The 25686-nt window shown below is 47.4% G+C and overlaps 1 protein-coding gene across 1 annotated transcript; it reads left to right on the forward strand.

The window, feature by feature from the left end:
- Positions 1-2885: 2885 nt before the first annotated feature.
- Positions 2886-24689, forward strand: TGFBI (transforming growth factor beta induced). The gene is made up of 17 exons (XM_084215650.1): positions 2886-3079; positions 7261-7359; positions 13720-13784; positions 14739-14896; positions 15837-16001; positions 16676-16822; positions 17512-17653; positions 18215-18427; positions 18566-18703; positions 18943-19088; positions 19260-19396; positions 19899-20029; positions 21924-22048; positions 22921-23023; positions 23217-23296; positions 23722-23746; positions 23913-24689. The coding sequence occupies exons 1-17, from the start codon at positions 2970-2972 to the stop codon at positions 23966-23968; spliced, it is 2040 nt and encodes a 679-aa protein (XP_084071776.1). The 5' UTR covers positions 2886-2969; the 3' UTR covers positions 23969-24689.
- The last annotated feature ends 997 nt before the right edge of the window (positions 24690-25686 follow it).

Raw genomic sequence — 25686 nt, forward strand, 5'->3', positions numbered from 1 at the left:
TATTATTGCTGAAGATTTCTTCGTTTGGCTTGGGGTATGTCTTTGGGTTCCTCCCTTTTGGTGGAACAGCTGTTATGTCTGAAATGTGTACAGAAGGGTCTATTTGTGTAAGTGCAATTTTCTACATGATTGATTTTAGGGTATTTGTATGAGTGTGCAGAGAGTCCACTGCCCGTGGATTTCATTTCAAACTAAACATCCGTCTGGAGGCAGAGGTTAAAACAAGTGCAAATCAAAGCACTGGTTATTCACTAATAGGTTTGTCACAGTCTGATAGCCCAGTAGATTTAAATATTTCTTTGCAACACTTGAACTGCTCTCAAACAGATTCTAGAAGCTAATTGAAAGCTTAGTTAGGACAGAAAGTCCTGTTGGAGAGGAATAATGAATAAAGATGCACTGAAGAAGAACGAGGAGGCAGCTGGGCTGGGAGGGAGGGATGGGGAGGAAGCAGAGCAGCAGTGGTAGATAAAACCAGTGGATTTGCCTGCATGTGACTGGGGGGAGCCAGAACCTGCCAGTGCTGGCCCAGCAGGGCAGTGGGGCTGTCCCATCCCTCCCCACACTCACCCTGACCCCTCACAGCTGGCTCTCCCTCCTCACTCCCTGTTGGCTCAATCTCCAGGGAAATATTTCACTGGGAAAAATCTTTGTCGAGTTAGCTTCCAACTTTTTGGGTTCAACAAACTTCTGCTGGATGCAGTGTGGGGTTTGGTGTCTCAAGGACATCGACCCCTGTCCTGGAAGGCTGTAACAGGAACACAGGGGTCCTGGTGGCTCATCTTTCCTCTCCTGGGGAAAGGTGCTCTTCTGAGGACCTGGGGTTCCTGCTCCTGGGGGTGTCTGGGAGAGAAGCTCATACATCTTAAACCAGCTTGGTGAGTGAAAGGCACCTTGTGACTCCCAAAAGAGCAGTCTAGCACACGGGGCAAGGCAGGAGCCTGCACCCATGGCTTGGCTCTGCCACCATATGGGATCTTTGATGTTTTTCTTCAGAGAAATTGCAATTGGCTGCTGTTTTCAGAGGCCTCAGCAGTTGGCAATGCCTTTGCTTGATTTCCCTCTGCCTGTCATTCTGTTTTTAAGAGTTTTAAGCCTTCCCCTGGCAGAAAAAAAAATGGAATAGCTTGTGGAGGAGGAGTTAAACCAAGGGGTCTAACTCTGACCTGGAAAAATGCACAACCATCAGATTGGGCTTCACAGCTGAAAATCTTTGCCCAGAGCCAGGGAACCAAGTCACCCCTTTCTGGGCAGAGCATAGAGCACTCTTCTCTTTTAAACAGAAAACTGGAGGCTCATAAAATTGCCTCCATTTTATAGAGATGCAGCTGAGGCTCTCAGGCAATGCTCAAGAGGGTTTAAAACTTCACCTTTTCCTCAAAAAGACCTGAGACCTCTGTTTCTTATCTTTTATGCTGGAGTCATGAGCCTTTTCAGGTAAGATTTCATTATTTACCTACTTAGATGGAGGAAGTAATGAAACACTCCCTGGGGAGAGGAAACCTGACTGAGGAATGGTTTAATTAATTTTTTCCAAGAAGCAATTAGGTTTTATGCAGATCAGATTTATTTACTGTGGGGGGAAAAAATCTTTGTAAATTTAAAGTGCTTGATATTGCTAAAGACTTTTTCTCTTTGGCTCAGTGGCTGCTTGCTGGCCACGTTTCAATTCCCATCCTTTGCTGAGCAGCTGCCCTTGCTGGCCACTGCCCAGTCTGCAAAGCCACAGAAGGATTTTGCACAGATCTGTCCCTTAGGGCAAGTGGCCCCAAAGGACCCCTTTTGCTTCCCAGTCAGATTTAGGGAGGAAAGAACCCTTTGACTTTGATGTCAGTCCAATCAGAGCAAATCCTTTACAAACATTGGGATGCTGCAGTGAATCATAGAATCACACAAAGATTTGGTTTGGAAAGAACTCACAAGCTCATCTTGTTCCAGCCTCCTGCCATGGGCAGGGACGCCTTCCACTGTCCCAGGTTCCTCCAAGCCCTGTCCAACTTGGCCTTGAACACTTCAAGGGATGGGGTGGCCACAGCTTCTCTAGGCAACCTCACAGAAAATAATTTCTTCCTAATATCAAATCTAAATCTCTCTCCTTTTAGTTTAAAACCATTCTCCTTTGTCCTAACACTATCTATCCATATGAAAAGTTGCTCTCTTTCCTTCTTGTAAGCCCCGTGTAGGTACTGTTAGAGTCTCTAACATCTCCCTGAAGCTTCTCCTCTCCACTCCTGATCACCCTCAACTTTCTCGGCCTAAGACCTTCTGCTTTCATTTCGTTTGGTACAAAAGCAACAAGAAACCTCTTGCCAAGGCTGACCCCTGCCAGTGCTGGAAGTGGCTGGGAGCGGGTCGACACCAGGAGGCACTGAGGGGACCTGGGGAGCAGCACGGGTGACATTTCCGCGGCGGGGGCAGGGCTGGGCTGAAAGCAGGAGAGCCCCCGGGCAGGGGGATGCCGGAGGGGCTGCAGGCGGGGATACACCCGGAGGGGACAGCGCACCCACCCGCTCCGAGTCCCGGCTGGGGCAGGATGGAGGGAAAAGTCCGGATGAAGAAGAAACTGAAGATGAAACGCTGCTCTGGGAAGGGGAATATAAAACATCGCTGTCTGCTCCCCTCCCCACCCCGCCGCGGCGGGTCCGGGGCACGGACGGAGCGAAGTGCGGGCAGACGGAGGATGGATGGAAGGGCGGCTGTGCGGACGGAGGGACGGATGGATGTCCCTGGCGGGGGGCGGCCCCTCTCCCCTCTCCCCTCCCCTCCCGGGCCGGGCCGGGCGGCTCCGCTCCCCCCGCGGGGCCGCTCCCGCCCCCGCTGCGCCGCCGCATTTAACGGGGCTCGCTGCCGCCGTGCCGAGCCGTGCCGTGCCGTGCCGAGCCGTGCCGTGCCGTGCCGTGCCGTGCCGTGCCGTGCCGTGCCGTGCCGTGCCGTGCCGGTCCCGTCCCGTCCCGTCCCGCCGCCCGGCCATGGCGCGCCCGCTGCCGCTGCTGCTGCTGGCGCTCGGGCTCGCCGCCGCCGCCAAGTCCCCGTACCAGCAGGTCCTGCAGCACAGCCGGCTCCGCGGCCGGCAGCACGGGTAAGGGGAGGCAGGGAGCGGGGAAAACCTCTCTCGAACCCTTTTTCCCCCACGTTTGCCCGGCCCGCGGGGGATGATGCGCCCGGTGCGGTCTCGCCCCGGGGTCTTTGTGCGGGCGCGGAGGCGGCGCCGGGCCGGGGCCGTGCGGGCACCGTGGGCAGCTCTCTCGGTAACCGCTGCTTTCATCGGTAACCACTGCTTTCATTTCCTTCTCTCTCATCCCCTGGTAACCTTTTTTCTTTCGGTAACTTTTCCCCCTTTCCATCACGGAACTTAGTATTGCAGATGTCAGTTCGGACCTTCCAATGCTTCTTTATCAGTTTATCCCTGTTAATGAAAAAGGGGATAAAAGTGCCTAGATTTTGAGCCATCAAAGATTTTCTGGAAAGAATTCTTGCTTTTATGAATTTGTAAGGGAAAAAAAAAAACCTTCAATGACTCCGTGGAGTCAGCACCAACTTACTCTTTGACTGGAAACCTCAGTTAGTCTTGGAAGTTTTCTTGACAAAAATAATCACTAATTTACTCATAAACCTTACAAGATAAGGCCTATGGAAAAATGTATGTAGGCTCCTCTTGCTTGATACACAGCCTGTTATAGAGTGAGTACTTTGAGTGTTTATTAATAGGCAGAAAACTAACCCAATGTTAACAGTTGCTCCCACTGTTTTTAAAGTTTATTAAGAATTAGGAATGGTGAAAGGATTAAAGACCTTTCAGCTGGCTTCCATCTCTTGGGATGGTGACAGTGATTGAGTTGAAGCTTCTGTTTAAGTGCGTTGCTGGAAGCAGGGTCATGAAATGCTTTAAATAAAAAAAAAAACTCCCAAGATTTAAATATTGCAATTTGATACATTCTCTGGCAGGGATCGAGGTCAGGATGTATGACAAGGGATGTGCTGTTTGTATGCCTGACCAGGAACACAATCCAACACGCAAATTCTGAGCTGATATTTATTTGTAATAGGTCAATAAAGCCAGAATTGCTGTGATTTACGCAGAAATACAGTGAATCTTGTTCACCAGCTCTGTGTGATGTGAAACTAAGTAAATAGTTCTGCTGATAGCCCTGAGATTGAAGTTTGCTTGGGCTGAATAAGTTAGGGCAGTCCTGGTGTAAAGCAGTGCACTCATCTCTGCAGAGAGAAGCTTGTTACCCTGCACAATTACCAGAGGCTCTGGGTAAGATGTGCCTCTGGTCCACTCTGGTGCCTTAGAAGACACAAGGAACTGGAATGCCAGAACTTCCATCTGAGTTGAGATAAACCCAGTGTAGCTGCCCACAGCTCCTTGCTCACTGCTCCCATTGTGATGGAGAGGGTGATTTTTACCAAGCTACCTTTTGAACACACATGGAATTTTGAGCATTGATTAATGATGTGCCAAAGAGATACAGCAGCACAAAACCAGCCAGAAACATCCTGCATGTGGGGTGTGTTGTGTTGCTTGCAGGAGCCAGCTCCAGAGGGATGTGCAGGCAGGACTGCCACCCTTTGCTGTGAGCATCCCCCACACCATCAATGCCCCTATTGAGCCAAGAGCGAGCTGGGAGGCAGAGCTTGGCTCCGCAGCAAAACTTGTACGTCTTAATTAACTTTTTTTAAAATGAACCGGCTCAAGTCAGTGAGAGGAGCTGAAAAGTGCATAAGGAACGTTAGCATTTGAAGATGAAAATGTAGGAGTGCTCTTCCCAAAGCCAGCCAGCTTTGTGGGCACGAAATGATGCTGGGGAGCACCGTGGCCACAGCCATTGCAGGTATCTGGGGCTGTGCATTAAGTTTGGCTTTTCTCAGCCTCTCCCCAAGGGCAGCCCCTGTCCCAGCAGCTCCCAGCTGCTGCTGCCAAGCAAAAGGCTTTGGCTGAAGGGGAACAATAGGCAGTTTTATCCTGGAGTCAGCGTGGCTGGCTGGGAACGGCATGGCAGAGGTGATGAACTCCAACGAGGAGAGGGAAGAGTGTTGACAAATTCATTTTAAGCCAGACTGGGCAAGGAACCAGGACGTGCAATGCGGGGAGCCGCTACTACAGCGTGCCTGCAGGAATCATTGATAACACAGCCCTGAGTGGGGGTTTCTCCACACTGAGCAAAAATTGGAAAGAAATTTTCCCCCATAAGTCAGGGAGGGAGGAGCAGCCCCACAGAGCTGCAGTCCCAGGCAGGGAGGAGGGAGCAAGGCAGTTAAGTACTGTCCTGGAGGCACAAGGGTTTTCTTGGCAGGCTGCTCCTGGGGATGTGGGGGAAGTGATCAAACAAGTCCTTCAGTAGCCAGGCTTGTCAAGATGAATATTAGAGGGATTGTCCACTGCCGTCAGCCAGATGCTAAAATCGAGGCAAGGTTTGGAATTTCGATGTAATTGGAACCACATTTCGGCACGGCAGGGCCGGGTGGCCAAGGTGGGCTGAGTCAGAGAGCACAGACGTCTCTCTAAGCGATGATTTGGCTTGGAAGTTGCTGAGTCTGGGCCAGTTTGCACCAGCTGAAAGTTTGGTTTTGTGATTTCTAACTTTTTTTTCAGTAGGTTCTCGCTCCTTGTTCCCTGCCTTATATACAGAAACTGAATGAAATCCTTTCATGAAGAAACAAACTACCATTACTGGAAGTGGCAGCAATGAGGGAAACGCTGGGCTGGGTCTCCCCAGGTCCTCTCTTTCCCCTCGGGGCAGGAGGAAGGTGCCTGGGACACGCAGGGTCGGATGCTGCCTCCGCAGGGCCCTGCAGCAGCCGCAGCAACAAAGGCTCATTGAAGGCAGCCAGGCTCCCGTGGAGGTTGGCACTGGAGTCAGCCAGCTATAGGAGACCCTCAGGTTAATTCATGCTAATGATGGCAGGCTGGCCCCTCCTGGGATGCCGCTGAAAAGCGAGCACGGCCGCAGGAGGACTCGGTGGTTGGGCTGCAGGCTCTGCTTTTGTTCATTTTGGGGGGCAGTGCCTCGGTCAGACCCAGCAGGACACAGGCTGCTGCCTGTTCTCCTCAGCACAGCCACAGGACCTTCCCAAGAGCATCTCCAGACCCCATTCCGAGTTTCGTTTGTGCGAATGAAAAATCTGCCTTGGACAGCACAGAGCGCTTCTGACAGGCTGAAGTGATGATTTATGTGTTTTGCTTAATTATTTGTTTTCCCTTCATCTGCTTGGCAGCCAATGCTGTGCATACTTTTAGTGATGCTGCTGCAGCTGGGACATGGTGGTGGTGTTGGGAGCCTCAACTGAGCTAAGCATCCTCAGCTTGCTTGAGCATTTGCTACACCTCTGGTCAAGCCCAGAGGCAGTTGATGGCCTTGCAACCCAGATCCATAAATCCTGTCTTTTGTGCTGACCATGTTTTGCCTACACACGTGGCCAGGGCTGCTGGCCACAAACCACAGAGATGGTGAGCCAGGCCGAGCAGGGAAATGCTGTGCTGGCCAAACCAGCAGCAAAGAAACTCCCAGCTCCAGCTTGACCACATCTCTGCCCACTTCTTAGAAAGCTGCAGGGCTGCAGTCGGCTCTCAGCAGTGTTACTCACACATGGAACACCAACCACCAGATTTTTGGCTGAGGAGGATCTCTAGGTACCTTATGGGCTGGTACAGCCCCTCTTGATCTGTGCTGTCATATCTGGTGTGTTGAAGCAGGGGAGAGCAGTGCCACTGCTCTTTTTCCCCTCATTCAGCTCAGCATCCACATCCAAAATGTGCCGAGTCTGTCATACAGCCAAAGTTCTGGGTTAGATGCAAGTCTGTAGGCTGATAAATATCTGGTTTTTGGTTTTTTTTTTAATGTCCTAGACAATAAAATAAATGGTTTCTTTTGCAAGGATTTGTATTATTGCATAATTTCCTAGGTTTTAGCTGAGTTTTAGATTTTAAGTAGCGATTCACCATGGAAATTCTGACCAAAGGATTTTTACTTGATTTCTTTATATTTTGGTGAGAGGTGGAACATGGAAAAGAGTCAAGAATTTGTACTCAGTGAAGAAAGAGATGCTCTGTCAGAGTCAGGAGAGATCTCTTTCTCTGCTTCCTCCACTTCATCATAATCATTGTAGGCCTAAATTGAGCAAGCTGACTTGCAGCTCCCAAGGTCTCCTCCCTTGCCATCCCAGCAGGGCTTTTCAGGCTCTGTCAGGAGGGGTCTGGCTCCGTGTTGGGGGCAAGAGGGAGGCTGACAGGACCCTCTTGTGCTCTGTTCCCTGCAGCCCCAACGTGTGCGCGGTGCAGAAGCTGATCGGCACCAACAGGAAATATTTCACCAACTGCAAGCAGTGGTACCAGAGGAAGATCTGTGGGAAGTCCACGTAAGTCCCTGGGTGGCAGACAGGGTCTCCCCAAAGGAGAGGTCCCCTTTGGAGGTGGGTGCTGGGTGGCAGAAGCAGAGGGCAGATGTGGGATGTCAGAGCCCGTGGTGTGTGTGTCACGCGTGTCCGTGTTAAAAATTGTTTTAGCTTTTTACCCCCTCAGAAATATTTGTTTTTCTAAAACACTTTGATGTTGAGAATGAAAAGTGCCATGTAAACATAAACCCTGATGGTTTATTCTAATTGCATTTCTATATATACTTATATAGCTCTCTGTGCTGTAATGAAGTGTGGGCCAGATGTTTTCTAGTACTGTCTCCATAATAGGCTGAATGCTGCCTAGATCTGAGAAATAAAAAGGGGGAAAAAAGGCAGCCCAGAGCTGATGGACATTGGAGAGAATGTAAAATTCATCTCCATCTGTTTGCTTTGGAAGGGAAAACAAATAAAAGGAAAGAGGTGTTAGCTTTAGCCAACACTCTCTGACTCCACCAGGAAAGTTAATCATACTTGCAGGCCAATTCCACATCTAACATTGCAAACAATAATATTCAAGTAGCTGTTGCATGAAGAATCTGTGTGAGCAGCCTCGGGACATTCTTTTGAAAGATGCAGTCAGCAGATAATTAAGGCTATGCATGCTTGACTATCTGCCAGGCAGTAGAGCAGGAGCAGGGAATCTTTTTCCTTGCTGTAGTCCAGGCTGGGCTTTTGGACTCCCTTTCTGGCCCACAGCATGGACCATCACAACACCCAGGGCCAGTGCAAAGATTTCCTGAGCAGTCCTGGCTGTGGGATCAGAGCTCTGGGCCAGATCTCATCCTGGATCTGCAGGGTCAAGAAGAGAGAGAAGAAAATAATCTCATTTGTTTCCCTTATGGCTCAGTGCAAATTATAATTAGATCTATAGCAACATGCTGTTCTTCACTGCAGATCTGGGTTGCCATCACTGGTTTAGCTGTGACACCTGGCTGTCAGGATTCATGTGTGCTGTTGGTGTGGGGAGGAGGGAAGCAAACCAGGAGTCATAGCTGAGCACAGCTTTTGGCCTTTCATTGTACTTCACGTGAATTTGCCCTAAGGAGGAAAATTCTGTACTTCAGGAGGATGTATTGCTGCCTGTACCATGTAGTGTCCATGTACCATTGTTTTCCTTATGTCCAATTTCTTTTCAGAAAAAAAAAAAAGGAGAGGCAATATTGTAAAAACAAGCGACCAGATCACCTCCCTTTAATTCTACAAACAAAATTTTGGGAAGGCTTAGCTTGGGTGATTAGAGTTCAGGCTGTCATCTTGGCTGAATAATGGTGTTTCTTGACGTGATATGGACAAGGTTATGGCAAAGCAATATGGTCTCATCATTGCCTTTTCTGATAACAGAGTAGCTCAGTGTGTCTCCAAGGAAAACACAACTCAGCTGTGGATGTGGGAGGGTTTTGCTGCTGTGGTCACTGAAAGGCAAAGCCGTCCAGCCATGGATTTCTTTAGCTCTGAAGCAAGTGAGAAACTAACCTTATGTAAACCAAGGGTGCAGCTGTATTTGGCACAGACAAACTCATCCACTTATCTCGAGGAGGAGATGGAATAACTGACATCTGGCAGGATTTCATTATTTCATTTGAGGAGAACTCTTTCCTTTGGGGTGAACTCTTCTACCTCATTTTCTCTGCTTTTACCCAAGTGTCTCACCCAGTGATGCATCACTGAGAGAAAAGCACACAGACCATTAACCTGCCTGTTAACCTATGAGGTAATCTTTCCATTATCCACAGAACTTGCTCACTATTCTTTGCTTTACATCATCTCCACAATGGGTGTAATTGTCTTCTCTCCTCCCAGTCATTCCTGAGCCTGGGCCTTGCTTTCTCCTTTAGCAGAACAAAGGACACGTGCCTTGACTCAGATTTTCCAGGGGACCCTGGGACAGCTCTGGTTACAAATGTTTGCTTGTGATGGCTCCCACTGGACGTGGTGTGCCTGGCATATGGAAGCAATCAGGAGTCATTTGGGCTATAAAGGACAGGATGCATTATGCTGTAGCAGTCAAATTCCTACAGCAGTGTCAGGAGTTTGATGCTGTGGCATGCTCAGGTGTCAGAGCCCAGGAGATCAGGTGGGCACAGCTGATGTGCTCAGCATGAACCTCCAAACTGGCCCTTCCTTTTGGACTGAGCTGGTCCATGAGAGGTTTTGAGAATACCCTTAAATCCTAGGAAAAAATCAGGATCATAGCTGGGTGGATCCAGCCTTTGCTAGGGATCTGTGGTCAGCAGTCCCCTCCTAAAGCTGTGTGGGTCATCCTCTCACAGGCAGGGGGATCCCCCCATCAGCCCTGGGGGATGGTGGAGCTGCATAAGCATGGTCATTTTCTCCTCCTCCTGAAAGGTTTTTCCCACCTGAGAGCAGCAGTCCTGGGAAGGAGACCCTTGAGCCATCTCAACTACTTCAATTTCACTTTGCTGTTCTCCTCTGTATTTGCTTCAAGGGTCACTGGTGCACAAGCTGTATGGGTGTTGCAGGTAAAAATGCCTGGCCCCAGGAGGACGGGTTTGACTGCTTTGGTTTCTTTCCTTTTCCTGCTCTGAGCACCTTTTCAAACAGGTGGTGGGAGGGAGGTCAGTGGGAGAGCAGGAACTGCCGAGGAGCAAAGCTGAGCTCCTGCAGAGCTGGCTCTGAGCAGAGAAATTCATCCCTCAGCAAGGGAGGCAGAAGGGTTGCTGCACTCCTGCTCACGACTTCAGTGCTTGTGGAAGGATCACATCCTGCCCTGGGAGGCTCAGAGGGACTGGGGCAGCAGGGAGAGCCAGCCTGAGAACCAGAGATGAGCTGGGTCTGTGGTCTTGGCTCCGTGTGCTCAGCTTTGGGTGCTGCTCCAGGCTGGCTGGGCTCAGTCCCTGGGAGCAGCAGGTGCTGTGCTGAGCTGCTCCGTGGTGCTGCCACAAACAAAGGGCTTGCACCTCAGTGGGGACGCTGGGGGCTTTGTAGATTTGGTGCTTGGGAGGCATTTTCTGGCCCACAGAGGTGGAGTAATTCCACTGGGGCTTGTAACTCCACTGTTTGTGCACAATGGAAATTTTAATCCATGCATCAGAAGATTTCTACCTCTTTATCTGCTTTTTTTTTTTTAATTTCTTTTTCTTTGCTTAAACATTGGCTCACTACGTTACAGAGAAATTAGGAATAGGATTTATGTGGAGTTTTTATCTTTGCTGATGAAGTGAGATAAGATAGTTGGCAAGAAGTCTGACACTGCTTTGATTTCAAGGAGTGCTGAGACAAAAGTGTTTTGGTAATTAGGTAACTTTCCACTGTTGGTTATTCCAAAGTCAAAGAAGTAGTTCATTCAGAGTATATTGTCATCATTTTGCCTGTGTATTTTATATTTTTCTCCTTCCCTTGTGCACTGGACTGATTCTTCCAGAATTGGGGTTGCAATGGAACACATCCCCCACACTGTTTTGTCTTGAGAATGAAGACAGCCTCAGTTTAGAAAAAAATTACTGGCACTTTTTATTTTACAAAAACAAAACGTATGGGCTTTATTACAGGAAATTATTACAAATGGATCTTTTTTCACTAATATATGCCTAAGCTTATTTTTATTACCTTGAAAAATGCACTTTAAATTTAATTTCAGCTCCTAAGAATGCAGCAGCAGTGGAACAATGACTAATAAAAGCCTAAAGGAGCTTTCTTCTGCAGGCAGACACAAATAGACATTAAAGAAGTAGTGTTTCAAAACCAGAGGCTAAAAAACTATAGGTTTGACTTGAAATTACTCATGGAGGAGGTCAGGACCTTGTGGCTGAGGCGTTGCAGAGTGGATGACAGATGCTCTCTGTGTGAGGATGGAGCCCACAGCGCTGCATCTGCCGTGTCCTGGAGCAGGCAGCAGGAGCAGGGATGGACTGGGCAGCTCCAAAGCCTTTGTGCAGAGCCCACTGTGTGGAGCAGTGGCTGGGAGGAGCTCAAGGGGAATTCTCTGGCCCAGCTGGAGCAGGATGTGCCAAGAGCAGCCTCCCTGCCCCGTGGATGTGTGCAGGAGAGCAGCGCTGAGCATCCTTCAGCCTCGGCTCTGCTGCTCCTCTCTGGGGGCTGAGGGTGGCTGCAGGACCAGCTGGGGACATGCCCTGGAGCCCCCCCTGAGCACCCCTTCAGTGGTGCCTTTGGGTGGGCTGGGTGGGCTTTTCTTTCCACCTGCTCCACCAGCATTGGGAGGCCAAATGCCTGAAGCTGCAGCTGTGTTTTATAACCCTCATCTCTGGCTCCTTGTAGGTGCCAGCCCTTGGCTGAGCACCTCTGTGTTCACCTGGGCCCTTGCAGCCGTTTGCCAGAGCTCAGAATGACGATTCCACACACACCAGGGGATGCTGAAGGCCACCTTCAGTGGCAGAGTGAGACAGGGGACTTGAGGGTGTCTGCCCTGGTGCTTCTTGCCATGAGCTTCCTTTGCTGCTGGAGATGCCCACAAACCCAGTGAAAAGCAAGAAGTGCAGTGATGGAATCAGAAAATGGTTTGGCTGGGAAGGGGCTTCAAGCACCATCCAGCTCTACCCCCCTGGGGCAGGGATATTGGACCAGGTATCTGCATCCCTTCCCAGTGCCCTCCCCTCCTGGCAGGCACCAGGAGGGTGCACCACCAGGGGCAGCTCTGAGCCCGTGTACATGCTGTACAGGCTGTGTGCATCCCTGTCCTGCCCCTTTGGAGCAGCTCATTAATCTCCAATTGATCTAGAAGTTAGGCTTCTAGAGCCTCGTCAGCACTCTGGAATGATTTCTCTTTAATCAGCTCTTCATCTTTGATTACAGGTCTGAACCAAGGGAACTGTCTAGACTGGATTTAGTTTCTAGGGTGAAAAAAAGCAAAATTGGAGGTAGGGGAGGGAAGTGGTGGGGGAAGAAAGTGTGTGTTTCCAATGAACACGAGACAGGGGGGCTGGGAAAGCAGAGCAGCAGGGTGTTAAGATCTCCAGTAGTCAAAGGAAGGGATTGCTTTAGGCAAACTCTTTCCCACATGGAATATATAATGTCTAGACAATCAGTCTGGGTTTGGTTTGTAATTCTCTTAGGAAACTGTGACACAGAATTTATTTGCTTCTGTCACACAAAAGCAGGTATTTGTTTCACTTTCTGGCTCTTAATTACCCTGAAGAATTCCCTATTAAACCTCAGGCATTTCTACTGTTTGGTAAAATGATGACAAATATCTGAAGCTGGAGGATTTTCCTCTCTCTCTGAGTGAGTGTGCTGACCCTCAGCAATACACCATCCTACTTATCTCAAATTCAGCTGGGAGCACAGAGGAAATGCTTGTCTTTGGGAGGAACCCCTATTCCCTGGCTCTCTCAGCCCATCAGTCAGGTGGCCTTGTTACTTTCACACCAAGTATAGGGCAGTAGGTGAAAGAATCCCCTGGGAAAAATAAGCAGGCAACTTATGGATTGATTTTTTTTTTCCCTTTTCATTTTTTCTTTTTTTTCTTCTCCCTCTTAGTATCAAGCCATGTTCCCTCAAATGGCCACCTTTGAGAATCAGATGACTGTTTCCCATTGAGCTGCAGATGATGGATGCAGTTTTCAAGCAGCTCTTGCTTATTTAGGGTCTGAAATCAGCAGGACAGCCCAGGATGGTGCCTGTGACCCTTTGGTTTTACAGGGGGAAAGTGCTGCCAGCCAGAGGAGGTGCTGCTCTGAGGCTGCTGGCAGGGACACAGCTGTGCTGGTGCTGCCCAGGCTGCCTGTGGATGCACATCCCACCACTTCAGGGTGGAATTGCCAAGGTGGAATTTCTCCTTGCAGGGCCTTCCCCAAGTCCTTGTGCCAATGCACATATCTGAGAACAGCGTTCTCCTTTCCCTCCAGGTCTGTCTCGTGGGTTTTGCCATCAGTAAGAAAATAATTTTTGCTGGTGGACAGAAAGGGGGTGAAATGAGAGGGAAATGCTTGGCTGGTTTGGTCAAACACCACGGGGGAGCTGTGGGTGTTGCCTGAGCAGTGATGAGATGTGACAGCAGCAGTCAGCTGAGGAGATCCCAAATCCCATGGGAAACGTGCCCAGATGAACCAGCACTGGCAGTCCTGTTGGGACTGTGGGATCAGTTTCCATCCACTGTTTGTATAAAGTCTCCTGGAAAGTGTACTTTTGACAAGAAATTGTGTCTGCTTCTGTTCTGTGGAGAAATTGGCAACACGCAGCCCTGAAGGAGATAAAAGTGTGCTTGGTCTTTTGTTGAAGTCTGTATTTCTGATGAAGAGTCTGCTTGGAAACATCCCCGATGTGGATGGACCCAGAATTATACCAAATAGAGAAAAAGCTGTGAGACACTGCTGGTTAATCTGCTGTATCCATCTCTTATTCCAGAGTAATCAGTTACGAGTGCTGTCCTGGATATGAAAAAGTTCCTGGAGAAAAAGGCTGCCCAGCTGGTAAAAAAATGTTTGACATTTTTTAGACTTCTTAAAATTATACAGCTGCCTAGTAAAGGAAAATGTTAGAAAATTGCTCAAAGTGGATTTGATTTTTGCAATTTCTGCACAATATTGCCACGGACAAGTCCAAAATGGACTCGGTGGAGCACCAGCCAGGAGTCAGATCAGCTCCAAAGCATGCTAAATGTTCCAGACAACTTAGAACCTTGGATGTAATTGAACTTAATCGAGCATGGGAAGGCCATAGGGAGCTACTTATTCCAGCAAGTAATATATCTGTATTGGAAATTCACTTCAGAGGAATGACAGAGTAATAGACAGCTCTGCCAATCTCTGCTCATTTTCATTTTCATAGATTCATAGAGTGGTTTGTACTGGAAGGAACCTTAACTTCCATGGGCAGGGGCATCTTCCACCAGACCAAGTTACTCCAAGCCCCATCCTACCTGGCCTTGGTCATTTTGGCAAGCATGGGGTTAGCAAACTTTTATTTAGGAGAAAATACAGTTGATACTGGGGGGGAATAAACTGAGTTTATTGAAGAAAGCCATATTCTGCTTTTGCTTTCGGAACACTTCCTTCCACAAAAGTTAATCACATGGGCTGGTGCACGTGGTCAGTGGACACTGAGACCAGCAGTGTCCAACAACAAATCCCAAAAGCCTGAATTCAAACAGGATTGGGTGAAAGCAATCAGTATCTTTGCTTGCCTAAATCCCATCTGTATAAACCCAGAATAAGTCCATTCAAACTTGCAAGAATACAGTAGATCCTGGATTACACTGCTGTAATTGATGGTGAAGTGTCAGGCTGTGATTATTTATTATCTAATTATTGAACAGACACCAATCCCCTGAAGTGTTTCATTTCCCAGCGTTCTTACCAGCTGTGCTATAATTCAGCCAGAAGGTGGAATGATGCTTTTGGGAACTTAACCTTCTCTTCTTTCAGCTCTGCCACTTTCCAACATCTATGAAACCCTGGGAGTAGTTGGGTCTGCCACCACACAGCTCTACTCCGACCGCTCCAACCTGAGGCCAGAAATCGAAGGACCTGGAAGTTTTACAATTTTTGCTCCCAGTAATGAGGCCTGGGCATCCTTGTCTGCTGTAAGATAATTCCTCTGCTTCCTCCTCTCCCTCTGATTTTTCCCTAGTGGAGATCCAGGTCTGGCAGGATAGGCATAGTACTGATAGAGGAAGGACTGTGGATTTCCAGGATGGTTTTCATTGTACTGGTCCATCAGCTCCAGAGCTTTGCTTCTGAAGGATCCTATCACCAGAGAGATGTGGATGTAGAAATCCCCTCATTCAGTTTTCCCTGCCTGTTACCTTTAGAGATTGAAATGAGACCTGCAGCAAGAACCTTCCCATCCCTTGCCAGTTTTCTTGTTGATCCTTACATTGCCATTCTGGTTGTTCTTAATTTGTACAAATAGCCAGTGCCAGCTGGAGCCTCAGTGATTCCCACATGACTGTGTCCCATGCTCAATGAGATATACATTTCCTTTACATTCATTTTGATTTTCTCTTTCCATGTCTTGTGATATTTCCATTCCTGTAGTGGTCACTGCTGTCCTGCTGCTGCTCCCATCCCAGCTGAGCATCCCTGTGAGCAAGAACAATTACTGGGGCAGGGAGAGGGGATATGTATTGGTCTCACCACTGCCAAGCCTCTGTCCCAAATGCCCCAGCAGAGCCCCTTGCAGGGATGATGCTATTGGAAGAGGTCTTTTGGTGTATTTGTCAGTGGCCCTTTTGCCTTACTGCTCATTTCAATGCAATGATCCCACTCTGGACTGCAGTCATCCCTTCGTGTGCCAGGGACTGGGTGTCAGAGCCCTTGGCTGCTTTTGTAAGGCAAAAGATAAAGATTTGAGAAAGCTGAGCCCTTAATTTACACAAATGGCATGAGGCTGAATGAATCACTTAATATTCATGCCCACACCCCCACCTTGGGAGCCCCTTGGGAGCAGCCAGGCCTCCTGGTACTCTCTAGCAGACGCCTAATTGCACTCAGTACTGAAAAATTGATTTTTCTGATTTTCAGGAAACTCTGGACTCCTTAGTGAGCAACGTTAACATCGAGCTGCTCAATGCCCTCCGCTACCACATGGTGGACAAACGGGTCCTGACGGACGATCTGAAACACGGCACCACGCTCAGCTCCATGTACCAGAACCTGCCCATCCAGATCCACCACTACCCCAACGGGGTGAGGCACTCACAGGCTCACGCTGGCTCAGGCTGGAGGGGACACAGTGGCTCTCCTGGTCCAACCTCCCTGCCCAAGCAGGGTCATCCCAGAGCACGTGGCACAAGATTGTGTCCACATGGTTCTGGATGTTTCCAGCGAGGGACACCGCACACCCTCTCAGGAGAACTTGTTCCAGTGCATGCTCACCTGCAATATTAAACCTGCCCACAGCAGGCTTGCTTTCCAGCTGCCTTGCAGCTCCTACACTGTCCTGGCACCTCCAGGACTCTGTGTTGACAGCTACTAAGATACATACTATGAAGGAGTTTGAAAATTATATTTTTAAACAGATGGTTTCCTCAATGCTGTTGCAGCCCATGCTGCTGTGTAACTCTGCTTGCCCAAGTATTGGTTCTGGCTTATTTTCTTAGTCTTGAGGGTAGACAAAAGCACTGATGATTTTCAAAGCGCTTTAAACTTGAAATATTTCAAATATTCTTGATAGAACATTCTCACTTTTGGTGGAAGATTTTAAGGAAAATTTAAGGAAAATAAGCTAGAATATTTTAAGGAAATACAACTCCTGCTCTTGCTGACTAAATAAAGTGCTCACTGCATTTGAAATAGAAATAGAAAAGCAGCACTTTACCTTCTGGTTTTAGTGTAACACCTGTGGGTCTTTCCCTGTGCAGATTGTGACAGTGAACTGTGCCAGGCTGTTGAAAGCTGACCACCACGCCACCAACGGAGTGGTTCATGTCATCGACAAGGTCATCGCCACCACCACCAACACCATCCAGCAGATCATCGAGACTGAGGACAGCCTGGAAACCCTCCGGGTCAGTCAGCACCGCCTGCTCCAGCTCTCCTTAAAGATGCTCAGGCATCCCACCCCCCATGATTGTCCTGAAGAGCTCTGCCAGTGTCTTGGGCTGTGACCCTGGAGCTGCTGATGAAATCCTTGTACCAATGCACCTCCTTTTGATTTAGGAAGAGAGGTGCTTGCTATCAGTGCAAGTAGGGTTTTATGACAATAATTGTCACCCTTCTATGGCTGCTCAGAAAACAGAGGCTGAGTCTGTCTCCTCACTCTTGTAGGGGAGTGTTAGCCTTAGGAGATATTAACTGTTCCAATTTGATGTGTCCTGATTTATTTGCCTTGGTATTTGCCAAATTAAGGAAAAGGCACGGGGGATTTGCAGTTAGCCAGATGTGGGTTCTGATCAGAATTATTCACTGGAAGTACTGTGAGCCTTTCCAGGCATATCTGGGTATTCAAACTAGCTCTCAGTCTTGCCAAAAAAAAGGGCTCTTGTACTCAAATTTCTGGAACACCAGAGAACCATGGGGCTGGGTCAAATTTTTAAAGGGACCAAAGTGCTGAATGAAGCTATTCAGGATTTTTTGTAAGTCCTCTGAAATTATAAAAGCCTTAATAAGTCTGGCCCTTAGCATGTCCCTGGACAAAGTTTCTGACCTTTGTATTCTGGCTGAATGTGTTTTCCCCTCTCTCCTCATTTCTGTGAAGACTGCTGTGGCTGCATCTGACCTCAGCAGCTTGCTGGAGAGCGAAGGCCAGTACACACTCCTGGCTCCAACCAACGAGGCCTTTGAGAAGATCCCACGAGAAACACTGAACAGGATCCTGGGAGACCCAGAAGCCCTGAGGGGTAAGTGCTTGTTCACTGAGGCCATTGAGAGGCTGAAGAGTATTTTTCAGTTCTTCCTAAATTTTTTTCTCGAGGACAAGTCCACAGCTCTTTGATTCACTCTGACAATAGCTGCAGTAAACAGATGTGACAGAGTCCATCTTTTTTAACTGGACAGCCCAGCTCCCTTTGGTTGTAGATGTGTAGACATGGCAGGAGTGGCATTCAGGTATGGATGAGGGAGCTGAAGCAGTCCCTTTTCTGAGTTTTCTTCTAGCACTTTTTGCAGTGGTGATTTCTATTGATCCAGCAAGATGCAAGAAAAGTAAATTCTAATTGATGTAAGTTCCCCTGATGAGTGAGTTAAGTACCCACATGAAGCCTTTTGAAATTGGCAAAAGTGTATAAAAAGTGACTCTTTTTAGGCATTTTATTTCACAGGCTGTAGAATTGAAATCAGCTCAATTTAAAAATGACTGCATTTTATGGAGTACACCCTGGCCACGGAACAGGATCTCTGAGAGCTGCAACACTTTCATAGCTGATTTTTGCAGCTCACTAAGGCACTGTGCTCTCTCACAGACCTGCTGAACCATCACATCCTGAAGTCAGCCATGTGTGCTGAGGCCATCATTGCTGGCCTGACCATGGAGACCCTGGAAGGAGCCACCCTGGACGTGGGCTGCAGTGGGGAAGAGCTGACCCTCAACGGGAAGCCCATCATTGCCAACAAGGATGTCCTGGCGACCAACGGTGTTGTGCACTTTGTTAATGAGCTCCTGATCCCAGACTCAGGTACTGGTGCCCCTCTGCAGTGTTCTTTCTGCTGCCTTTCTTTTGTCTATTTTGCCAAGGAAATCCTGGATTTAGAGGGCATAGTGATGAGTGGATAACCTTAAATGCAAGGTTACTATGTGTTGCTTTTCTTTTCAGCTAAGACCGTGTTTGAGTTGGCACAAGAATCTGAAGTTTCCAAGTCTACAGACCTTTTCAGACAAGCTGGGCTCAGTTCTCATCTAACTGGCAGTGAGCGAGTGACCCTCCTTGCCCCAGTGAATAATGTGTTCAAAGGTAAACCAGGGATTAAATCCCTTTCTTCCATCAGTTTGGGCCACAGATCTTCTTCAAAGAGCTTTCAGCCAGATTTCAGTGCACAAGTATGCAAATCCTCTCTCAAATGCCTCGAGGCAGTGGCATCCAGGTTTACTATTTAAAACTGATGTGGATAATGCTCTGTATCTGAGTGTTTTTTAGCGGCTCAATAACCATTTTAAGTGACTCACTGGTTCTTTCCACACTTTTTGCTGCAGATGGACTCCCTGTTATTGACAGCAACATGAGAAACTTGCTTCTGAACCACATTGTTAAAGACCAGCTCTCCTCTAAATATCTGTATCATGGACAGAAGCTGCAGACTCTGGGGGACAAGGAGCTGAGAGTTTTTGTGTACCGCAATGTGAGTCCTCCCTGTGTGCTGTGCTCCTCGGGGCTGGCTGATGCTCAGTGTTCTGATGTTCTGATGCCACAGCTATCGTGTGAAAAGGGGAAATGAGCCTTGTGGAAAGCACCAACACCTCTCTTTTGAAGCATTGCAATGAAGCCTTCTTTTCTGTGATTGTGTTTGCAGAACCTTTGCATTGAAAACGCCTGCATTGCTGCCCATGACAAGAGGGGAAGGTTTGGGACCCTCTTTAGTGTGGACAAAATGTTGACTCCTCCGAGTGGCTCAGTGATGGATGTTCTCAAGGCAGACCATCGCTTCAGGTGACCTTTCTGCTCTTCCCAAGTGCCAGTTAGAATCAGAAGAGCTGCCAAAGCAGTTTCTATTTATTATGGGTCATAGTCATGACAATGTATATGTTTTTTAGCATAGAAAGATCATCCAAAACTGTGGTCTCTCTAAATTATAGGGAGGGAAACTTCAAATAACCCTCAATCAACTGGGAGCCAAGAGTAAGTGGTTCCCTTAATACCACAAGAATCTGGCTCTGAAGCCATCTCTGCCCATCAGATCCACTGTAGCCAGACCTCTCTGACTCCCCAGAGCATCTGATCCCCGTGGGGTCAGCACTCCCAGGTTGCTTTGCCACTTCTCAGATGTTCTGGTTGGACCCCATTTCCTCCCTAATCATCATTTTGGCTATTTGATTTGCTGCACCCCAGCAGGATTTCACATTGTAACTCCCCAGCTCTCTCTTGAGCCCAGCATGCAGCTGACCAGAGAAGTGTTTTGCAGTGAAGCATTTGATGCATGTTTGCTTTGCAGTACCTTGGTGGCTGCAATCCAGTCTGCAGGGCTGACAGAGAACCTCAACCGGCCGGGGACCTTCACGGTGTTCGCTCCCACAAACGAAGCTTTCCAAGCCATGCCCCAGGGGGAGCTCAACAAACTGCTGGGTGAGCATCTCCACAACATTTGGGGGATGAGCTGCTGTGTGTGACTGCTGTGATACCGAGGAAATGGCCAAATTTCTCTGCTGTGTCTCATTCTTTGGCTCTGTCTGTTGGAAGCATGAGCTTCCCACCCAATGGAGTTGTATGAGCAGAAGCTGAGGATGCAGAGAGTGGCACTGAATTCCCCAAGTGGGGTTTATACTGCCTGTGTTCTTGGAAGGCATGCTTGTAGTGTGTGTCACAAACTCACTGTGACTTCTAATTTAGCTGTACTGGTGCTGTAAGTGACAGAACTCCCAGATATTTCTAAAAGAACCTCTGTCTTTTTCAAGGATGAAAGAAGTGAGAATGTGACTCTTGACAACACAGGATCAGGGTGTCTGCAGTAAGTTTTGCAAAGAGAAGACATAATCCATGTACAGCCTCAAGTTACACTGTATGAAATTTAAGTAATAAAAGGCTGGGGCTGTTTCTCCTTCTCCATGTACATGGACAAAGCAGGAGGTCCAGTCTAATCCTGGGAAGCCAACAATGTACCATTCTAGCTCAGACAAAGACCAGTATCCTGAAAAGCAAAAGCATGCAGGCTGGGTGTGGAAAAAAGCACAAGAATGTTTTAACAACTCCCTTCTGGATAAGCAGCATGATCTTTTATTTTGTTCATGTTGAAAACTGGTTGTGGCTGGAAACAATGTCAGGTATTTGAATGTAATGTCTTGTCATTAAAACCCAGCCAAACATTGACATCATAATTTGGGAAGCCTCTGCCCATGGTAGCTGGTTATCCTTTTAAGTGCAGGGATGAGGAACCAGTAATATCAGTCTAGTCTTATGCTTAATACATAAATATTTCAGAAGTGTTTTGCAGGCATTGTAAATGGCTGCAGGAATGAGGATTCCCAGATGCAGACACTTGAGATGTTCTTTTCTCACACAAATGTTTGGCTTATGCCTCTGATGAAGAGGTGGATTGTGCTGGTGAGGGTGTGCAGAGTGAACTGTGGCCACCCTGGGAAAACCATAATGGAAAAAAGCTTGCATACAGTCTTTGAAAGCACTGAAAGAAAAAGTCCCCCTTGCTGAGGGAGCTGCTCTGTGGATGGAGGCCACCTTTGCACTAGCTGTCTGTAGGGCTTGTCAGTGACTCTGTCTGTCTGTCTGTCTGTCTGTCTGTCTGTCTGTGGGGCTTGTCAGGGGCACTGTGTCCTCTGAAGGAGAAGCTGGAGAAGTGCCCCTGGCCTGAGCTGTGCACATCACCACCTCTTCTGGAAAACAGATGGTGCAGGGAAAGCATCTCATCTTCCTCAAATCTGTTTCAAAGCACAGCTGTATGAGTAGAGACTCATGGGGTGGTATCAGTCCATGAGACATTAGTGTCACTTCTCCTGCACTTTTCCCCTTCCTACCCAGCTGTGAGGATTGTTGCCAAGTGACACTGGCCTTGGTGACATTTGGAAATACCAGAATGCCCTATCTGCTTCCTTATTTCACATGGGTCTTTCCCCACCCCATCCCAGACTTCCTTGGGAAGTGAAAGCAGCAAGAGAAGCGGGTTCATTCCGAGAAGCAGGTTCTCACTTGGTGAGATAATGAGAGATGAAAACCCAAGAGAGAGACAATTCCTGTGCAGGGCAGGCTTGGTAGGTACCAAGGTGGGACACTGGGAGAGCGTCCTTCTGGATCTGGGAACCTGACCTGCCCAGGCAGGAACAGTCTCAATGCCCTGAGCAGGTCCTTCTGCCTGCTTTTTGGTTTTGGTTTATTTTTTCAATTTTACATTGCTTCTTCGCCCTTCTAGGAAATTATGGTGTTTTCCAAGTAATTCTGTTCCAGCACGTGGAATATGGGAGGCAAGTGCTGATGCTGGTTTGCAGATGTAAAGGTTTTCTTCCCCCAGGTAATGCCAAGGAGCTTGCCAACATCCTCAAGTTCCACGTGGCTGACGAGATCCTGGTGAGCGGCGCGGTCACGGCCCTGGTGAGGCTGAAATCCATGCAGGGAGACAAGCTGGAAGTCAGCATGGTGAGTCACCTCAGGTGGGCTCTGTGCTCAGCAGGGCTGTCCAGCATCTGCTTGTCCATGTCATGGACCAGAGCTCATGTCTGTGCTCCTTTGGATGCTGTGGGAGCATCTCCACTGGAGGGACTGTTGCCATTGTTCAATTCAACAAGCTGGAAGAACGAAATGTGGTTTGCTTCAGCTTTCTCCCCAGAAGACCAGTTGTAAATGATTTCCAGGAGCTGCTATAAATTTAACCCTGAGTCATGGGGGGAAAAACATAAATAAATGAAATGAATAGTTTGTTCAGCTAACATATCTTTTTGTGCTATGAAAATGATCTCTGCATGGGCTCCCTTAGCGCAGCAGAGTTTATTTAGATATATAATTTCATTTCAAAAACTCTATACTGCATAAGGGAATGTAGGATCCTCTATTGAGGAAAAAAATCATTTCAGAAAATAAGCAATCATGGCCCACTCTATGCATAAGAAAACACAACGGGGGAAAAAAAATGGAAGGGACTGTGTTTCAGGTGCATTGAATTGGCACACGTGCATTCTGGACTCTTCCCATGTCCAGTCCTGCTCTGCCCTCTCCTGATCCCATCTCCACAGCCATCCCCCTGGCAGGGTGCTGGTGGATGTGCTCTGCTGCCACGGGACAGCATTCCCAGCCAGTTGCACTGAGGAAGTCCAAAGCCTGCCAGCCATTCCAGGACAAACTGCTCAGGCTGTAATTTGTCTTTATATTCTCCTTAATTGGCAAGAGGAATGAAAATGCCTTCAACCATCCAGGAAATGAATGAATGCAAAGCGAAGGGTTTTTTTTAATAACATTGGAAATGAAAGAAGATGCTCATCTTCTACATTTTATTTTTTTCTTTTACTGAACAGAAGAACAACATAATACATATCAACAAGGAGCCTGTTGCTGAAAGCGATATCATGGCCACAAATGGTGTCATTTATGCTGTGAATTCTGTCTTACAGCCACAGGGTAGGTCCATGGTGAGAAATGCCCAGAGCAACCTTGTTACAGTAAAACTGCTTTGGGAGGGACTGGGCACATGGGGAAATTGCTTCAGTTTGGTGAGAATAGTCTGTAGGGGGATTTTCAGCAGAAGATAGGGGAAGGAAGCAGTCTGCATGCTCTGACAAGTATTTCAATGCTCTCAATGTCCCACCCTTAGCTTCAAGGCCACAAGAAAGAGGTGACGAGCCTGCAGATCCCGCATTAGAAATCTTCAAACAGGCATCTGCATTATCCAAGGTAAAAGGGAAAAACCTCTCACTGTGAAACTGCTGAAATCGCATTCTGGTAATAATTATTGGAAAATCATGTCACATTCATGTGCTGACTTCCAAGAAAAGGGAGGGTATGTGTTCCATGGAATGATCCATCCTCTCTTCTTCCATGATTTAATAAGAAATTATAAGAAATAACAATGAATTATTATTTATATAATCCTTAATTAAAAGAAATAATAATACATTTTGCAACACAAAGTTTCAGTTGGCAGCACACTGTGAATGTAACCTTGGCATGGTTCTATTATATATCAGCTTCCAATAATGAAGAGTCATCCATCCACAGCTTTTGGAGACTAAGGATAACTGCACTGACACACAAACTCTCCTTATGGCTGTTGGAGATGTGTTGAATTTATGCAAACCCTGTGTTTTCTTTCCATGCAGGTTTCTCAGAGGAATCCTCGACTAGGTAAAACAACTTCTCCAGCTCATCTCTAATTTCCGTGGTGTCCCCCCATCCCTTAAAGAGGGGTCTCTCCTGCTCTCTTGCTCTAAGCAAGATGCAGCCTGACTGGGAGGAGAGGGGCAGGGGATGGTTTGTGTCTGCCCACCCAACCTGCTCTTCTCCTTGGCAGCCCCCGTCTACTCCCGGATACTGGCGAGGATGAAGGAGAACTCAGGGGGATTCTGAGCCCATCGCGAGCAAATCAGTGCCTCCATCCCATCCACTCTGGCTGACAGCTGAAGAGAAGGACAGAACCGTTTTCAAAAACCAAATGCCACCCTTAAATTTATTTTTGCTTGCCATGAAACGGAGAGGAAAAATGAAAAGCCATATATATGTATATATTTTAAGACCATTTTTATTTGGTTTTGACTTTGAAGTTCCCAGACAAAGGAAACATTTTAAGGATTTTTGTTTGTTTCATTTTTGTTTTTTCTTTTTTAAATAAAATTATTCACCAACTTTCAAGTTTTTGGGCTTGATAGGTATATCCAAGGGCCTTTTATTTTTTTAAACAAGCATGTCCTTCCTTCTTCCCTTGGATTTTAAAAGTCTTCCATGAAATTCTGATCTGCAGGCTTTTAACAAAATTCTCTCTATTGACAATGAGACAATTGCATAGTTATAAGCTATGGTTTGAAATATTCTCTTTTTTTTAAACTGGGGTCTTTTTTTTGTGCCTATGGGTTATAACTGTGCTGCATTTTGTTCATGAGATTTGAAATGAGAGTTCTCCCTGGCTGAAGCCTTCCAGTAAATGATTCATTTTTAATAATGGTTGTTTTTTAATAAAAATTAAAAATAAAATCAAAAATATAAATATAAAAAGTGATGACAGTGCTTGGTTGGGTTTTTCCTTGGTTTGAATTGCCTGATGGCACCAGGTGATCAAACCTGAGCACTGGGAAGGAGGGGAATCAGATTTGGCTGGATCAACATTGATAGGCCTAATAGTTACTTGAGTGGAAGGGCAGAGCATTTCTCCTCTCTGATCCTGGCCTGGCATCATTTTTTGCTGGTGCTTTCATGGGCAGCCACTGTCACTCTCCAGGGAGCACAGGGCAGCTGGAGCTCAGTGCCACATTCCGTGCTGCCAACAGCATTTATTCCCCATCGTGGCTTCAGATTCACTCCCTGGTCTGATTACCTTGGGGAAACCCAGGAGTGGGAGGCAAAAAAGAGAAAGAGGGTGCCAAGTGCAGAACACAAAAGACTCAGGATTGTTTTGCTTGCTCTGGTAGAGAAATACCCTGATAGTTCTCCTTCTATTAAAAGCCCAAACTGAAATCCCACCTGCTCAGAGTCATCTGCAGAACTCAAATGTGTGAAAAATACCCAGCTCCTCTTTTAGCTCTCCTTTTACTTCTCTTCTTCACTACCCCTTGCCCCACCCCTCCTCATTTTTCTTTGTTATTTTTCTGGCATGATGCAGTCCTGGTATTTCAGGCTGAGGAGGAACACTTCCAGCCACCTAATCCCAGCAGCCCAAGGCAGAATAGTTGCATCAAGGGATTGGATTTTGGGGGATGCTGAGTTTCTTCTTGTTAAACTAATTACTATTGCTTCCAAAGCCTGAGAAAGAGGCAAAGCCATGCTAAATCTGCTCTGGTTTATTTTCTCTTCCTTGATGCTTCATAAGTGAGAGATATAAAGTCTTCACAACTTGGAAGGGTAGAAAGTAGGTGAGTGCCCCTTGTTTATAGCTTCTTGGCATCTAGCTTGGTGAGTAATTGTTTTATTTCAAAATGAATCCATTTGAGTAGACAGGAGTAGGGAAAACTGCTTAGATGAGCTTAATGACCATGAGCAGTCCCATCTGCTGAGACAACAGTTTTCATCTCCTGGAAACACAGCCTGGCTTTTCACTCCATGCTTCCTGGGCAGGTGTTAGGAGGTGTGGGGAT

The sequence above is a fragment of the Fringilla coelebs genome, assembly GCF_963513975.1.
Source record: "Fringilla coelebs genome assembly, chromosome: 15".
NCBI lineage: Eukaryota > Metazoa > Chordata > Aves > Passeriformes > Fringillidae > Fringilla > Fringilla coelebs.

Bases quoted from the DNA above. Each gene is read 5' to 3' on its own strand.
- TGFBI (XM_084215650.1), top strand. From the start codon at position 2,970: ATGGCGCGCCCGCTGCCGCTGCTGCTGCTGGCGCTCGGGCTCGCCGCC. The intron at 16,823-17,511 runs GTCAGTCAGCAC...ATTTCTGTGAAG, and splicing joins ACAGCCTGGAAACCCTCCGG to ACTGCTGTGGCTGCATCTGA. The intron at 23,297-23,721 runs GTAAAAGGGAAA...CTTTCCATGCAG, and splicing joins AGGCATCTGCATTATCCAAG to GTTTCTCAGAGGAATCCTCG.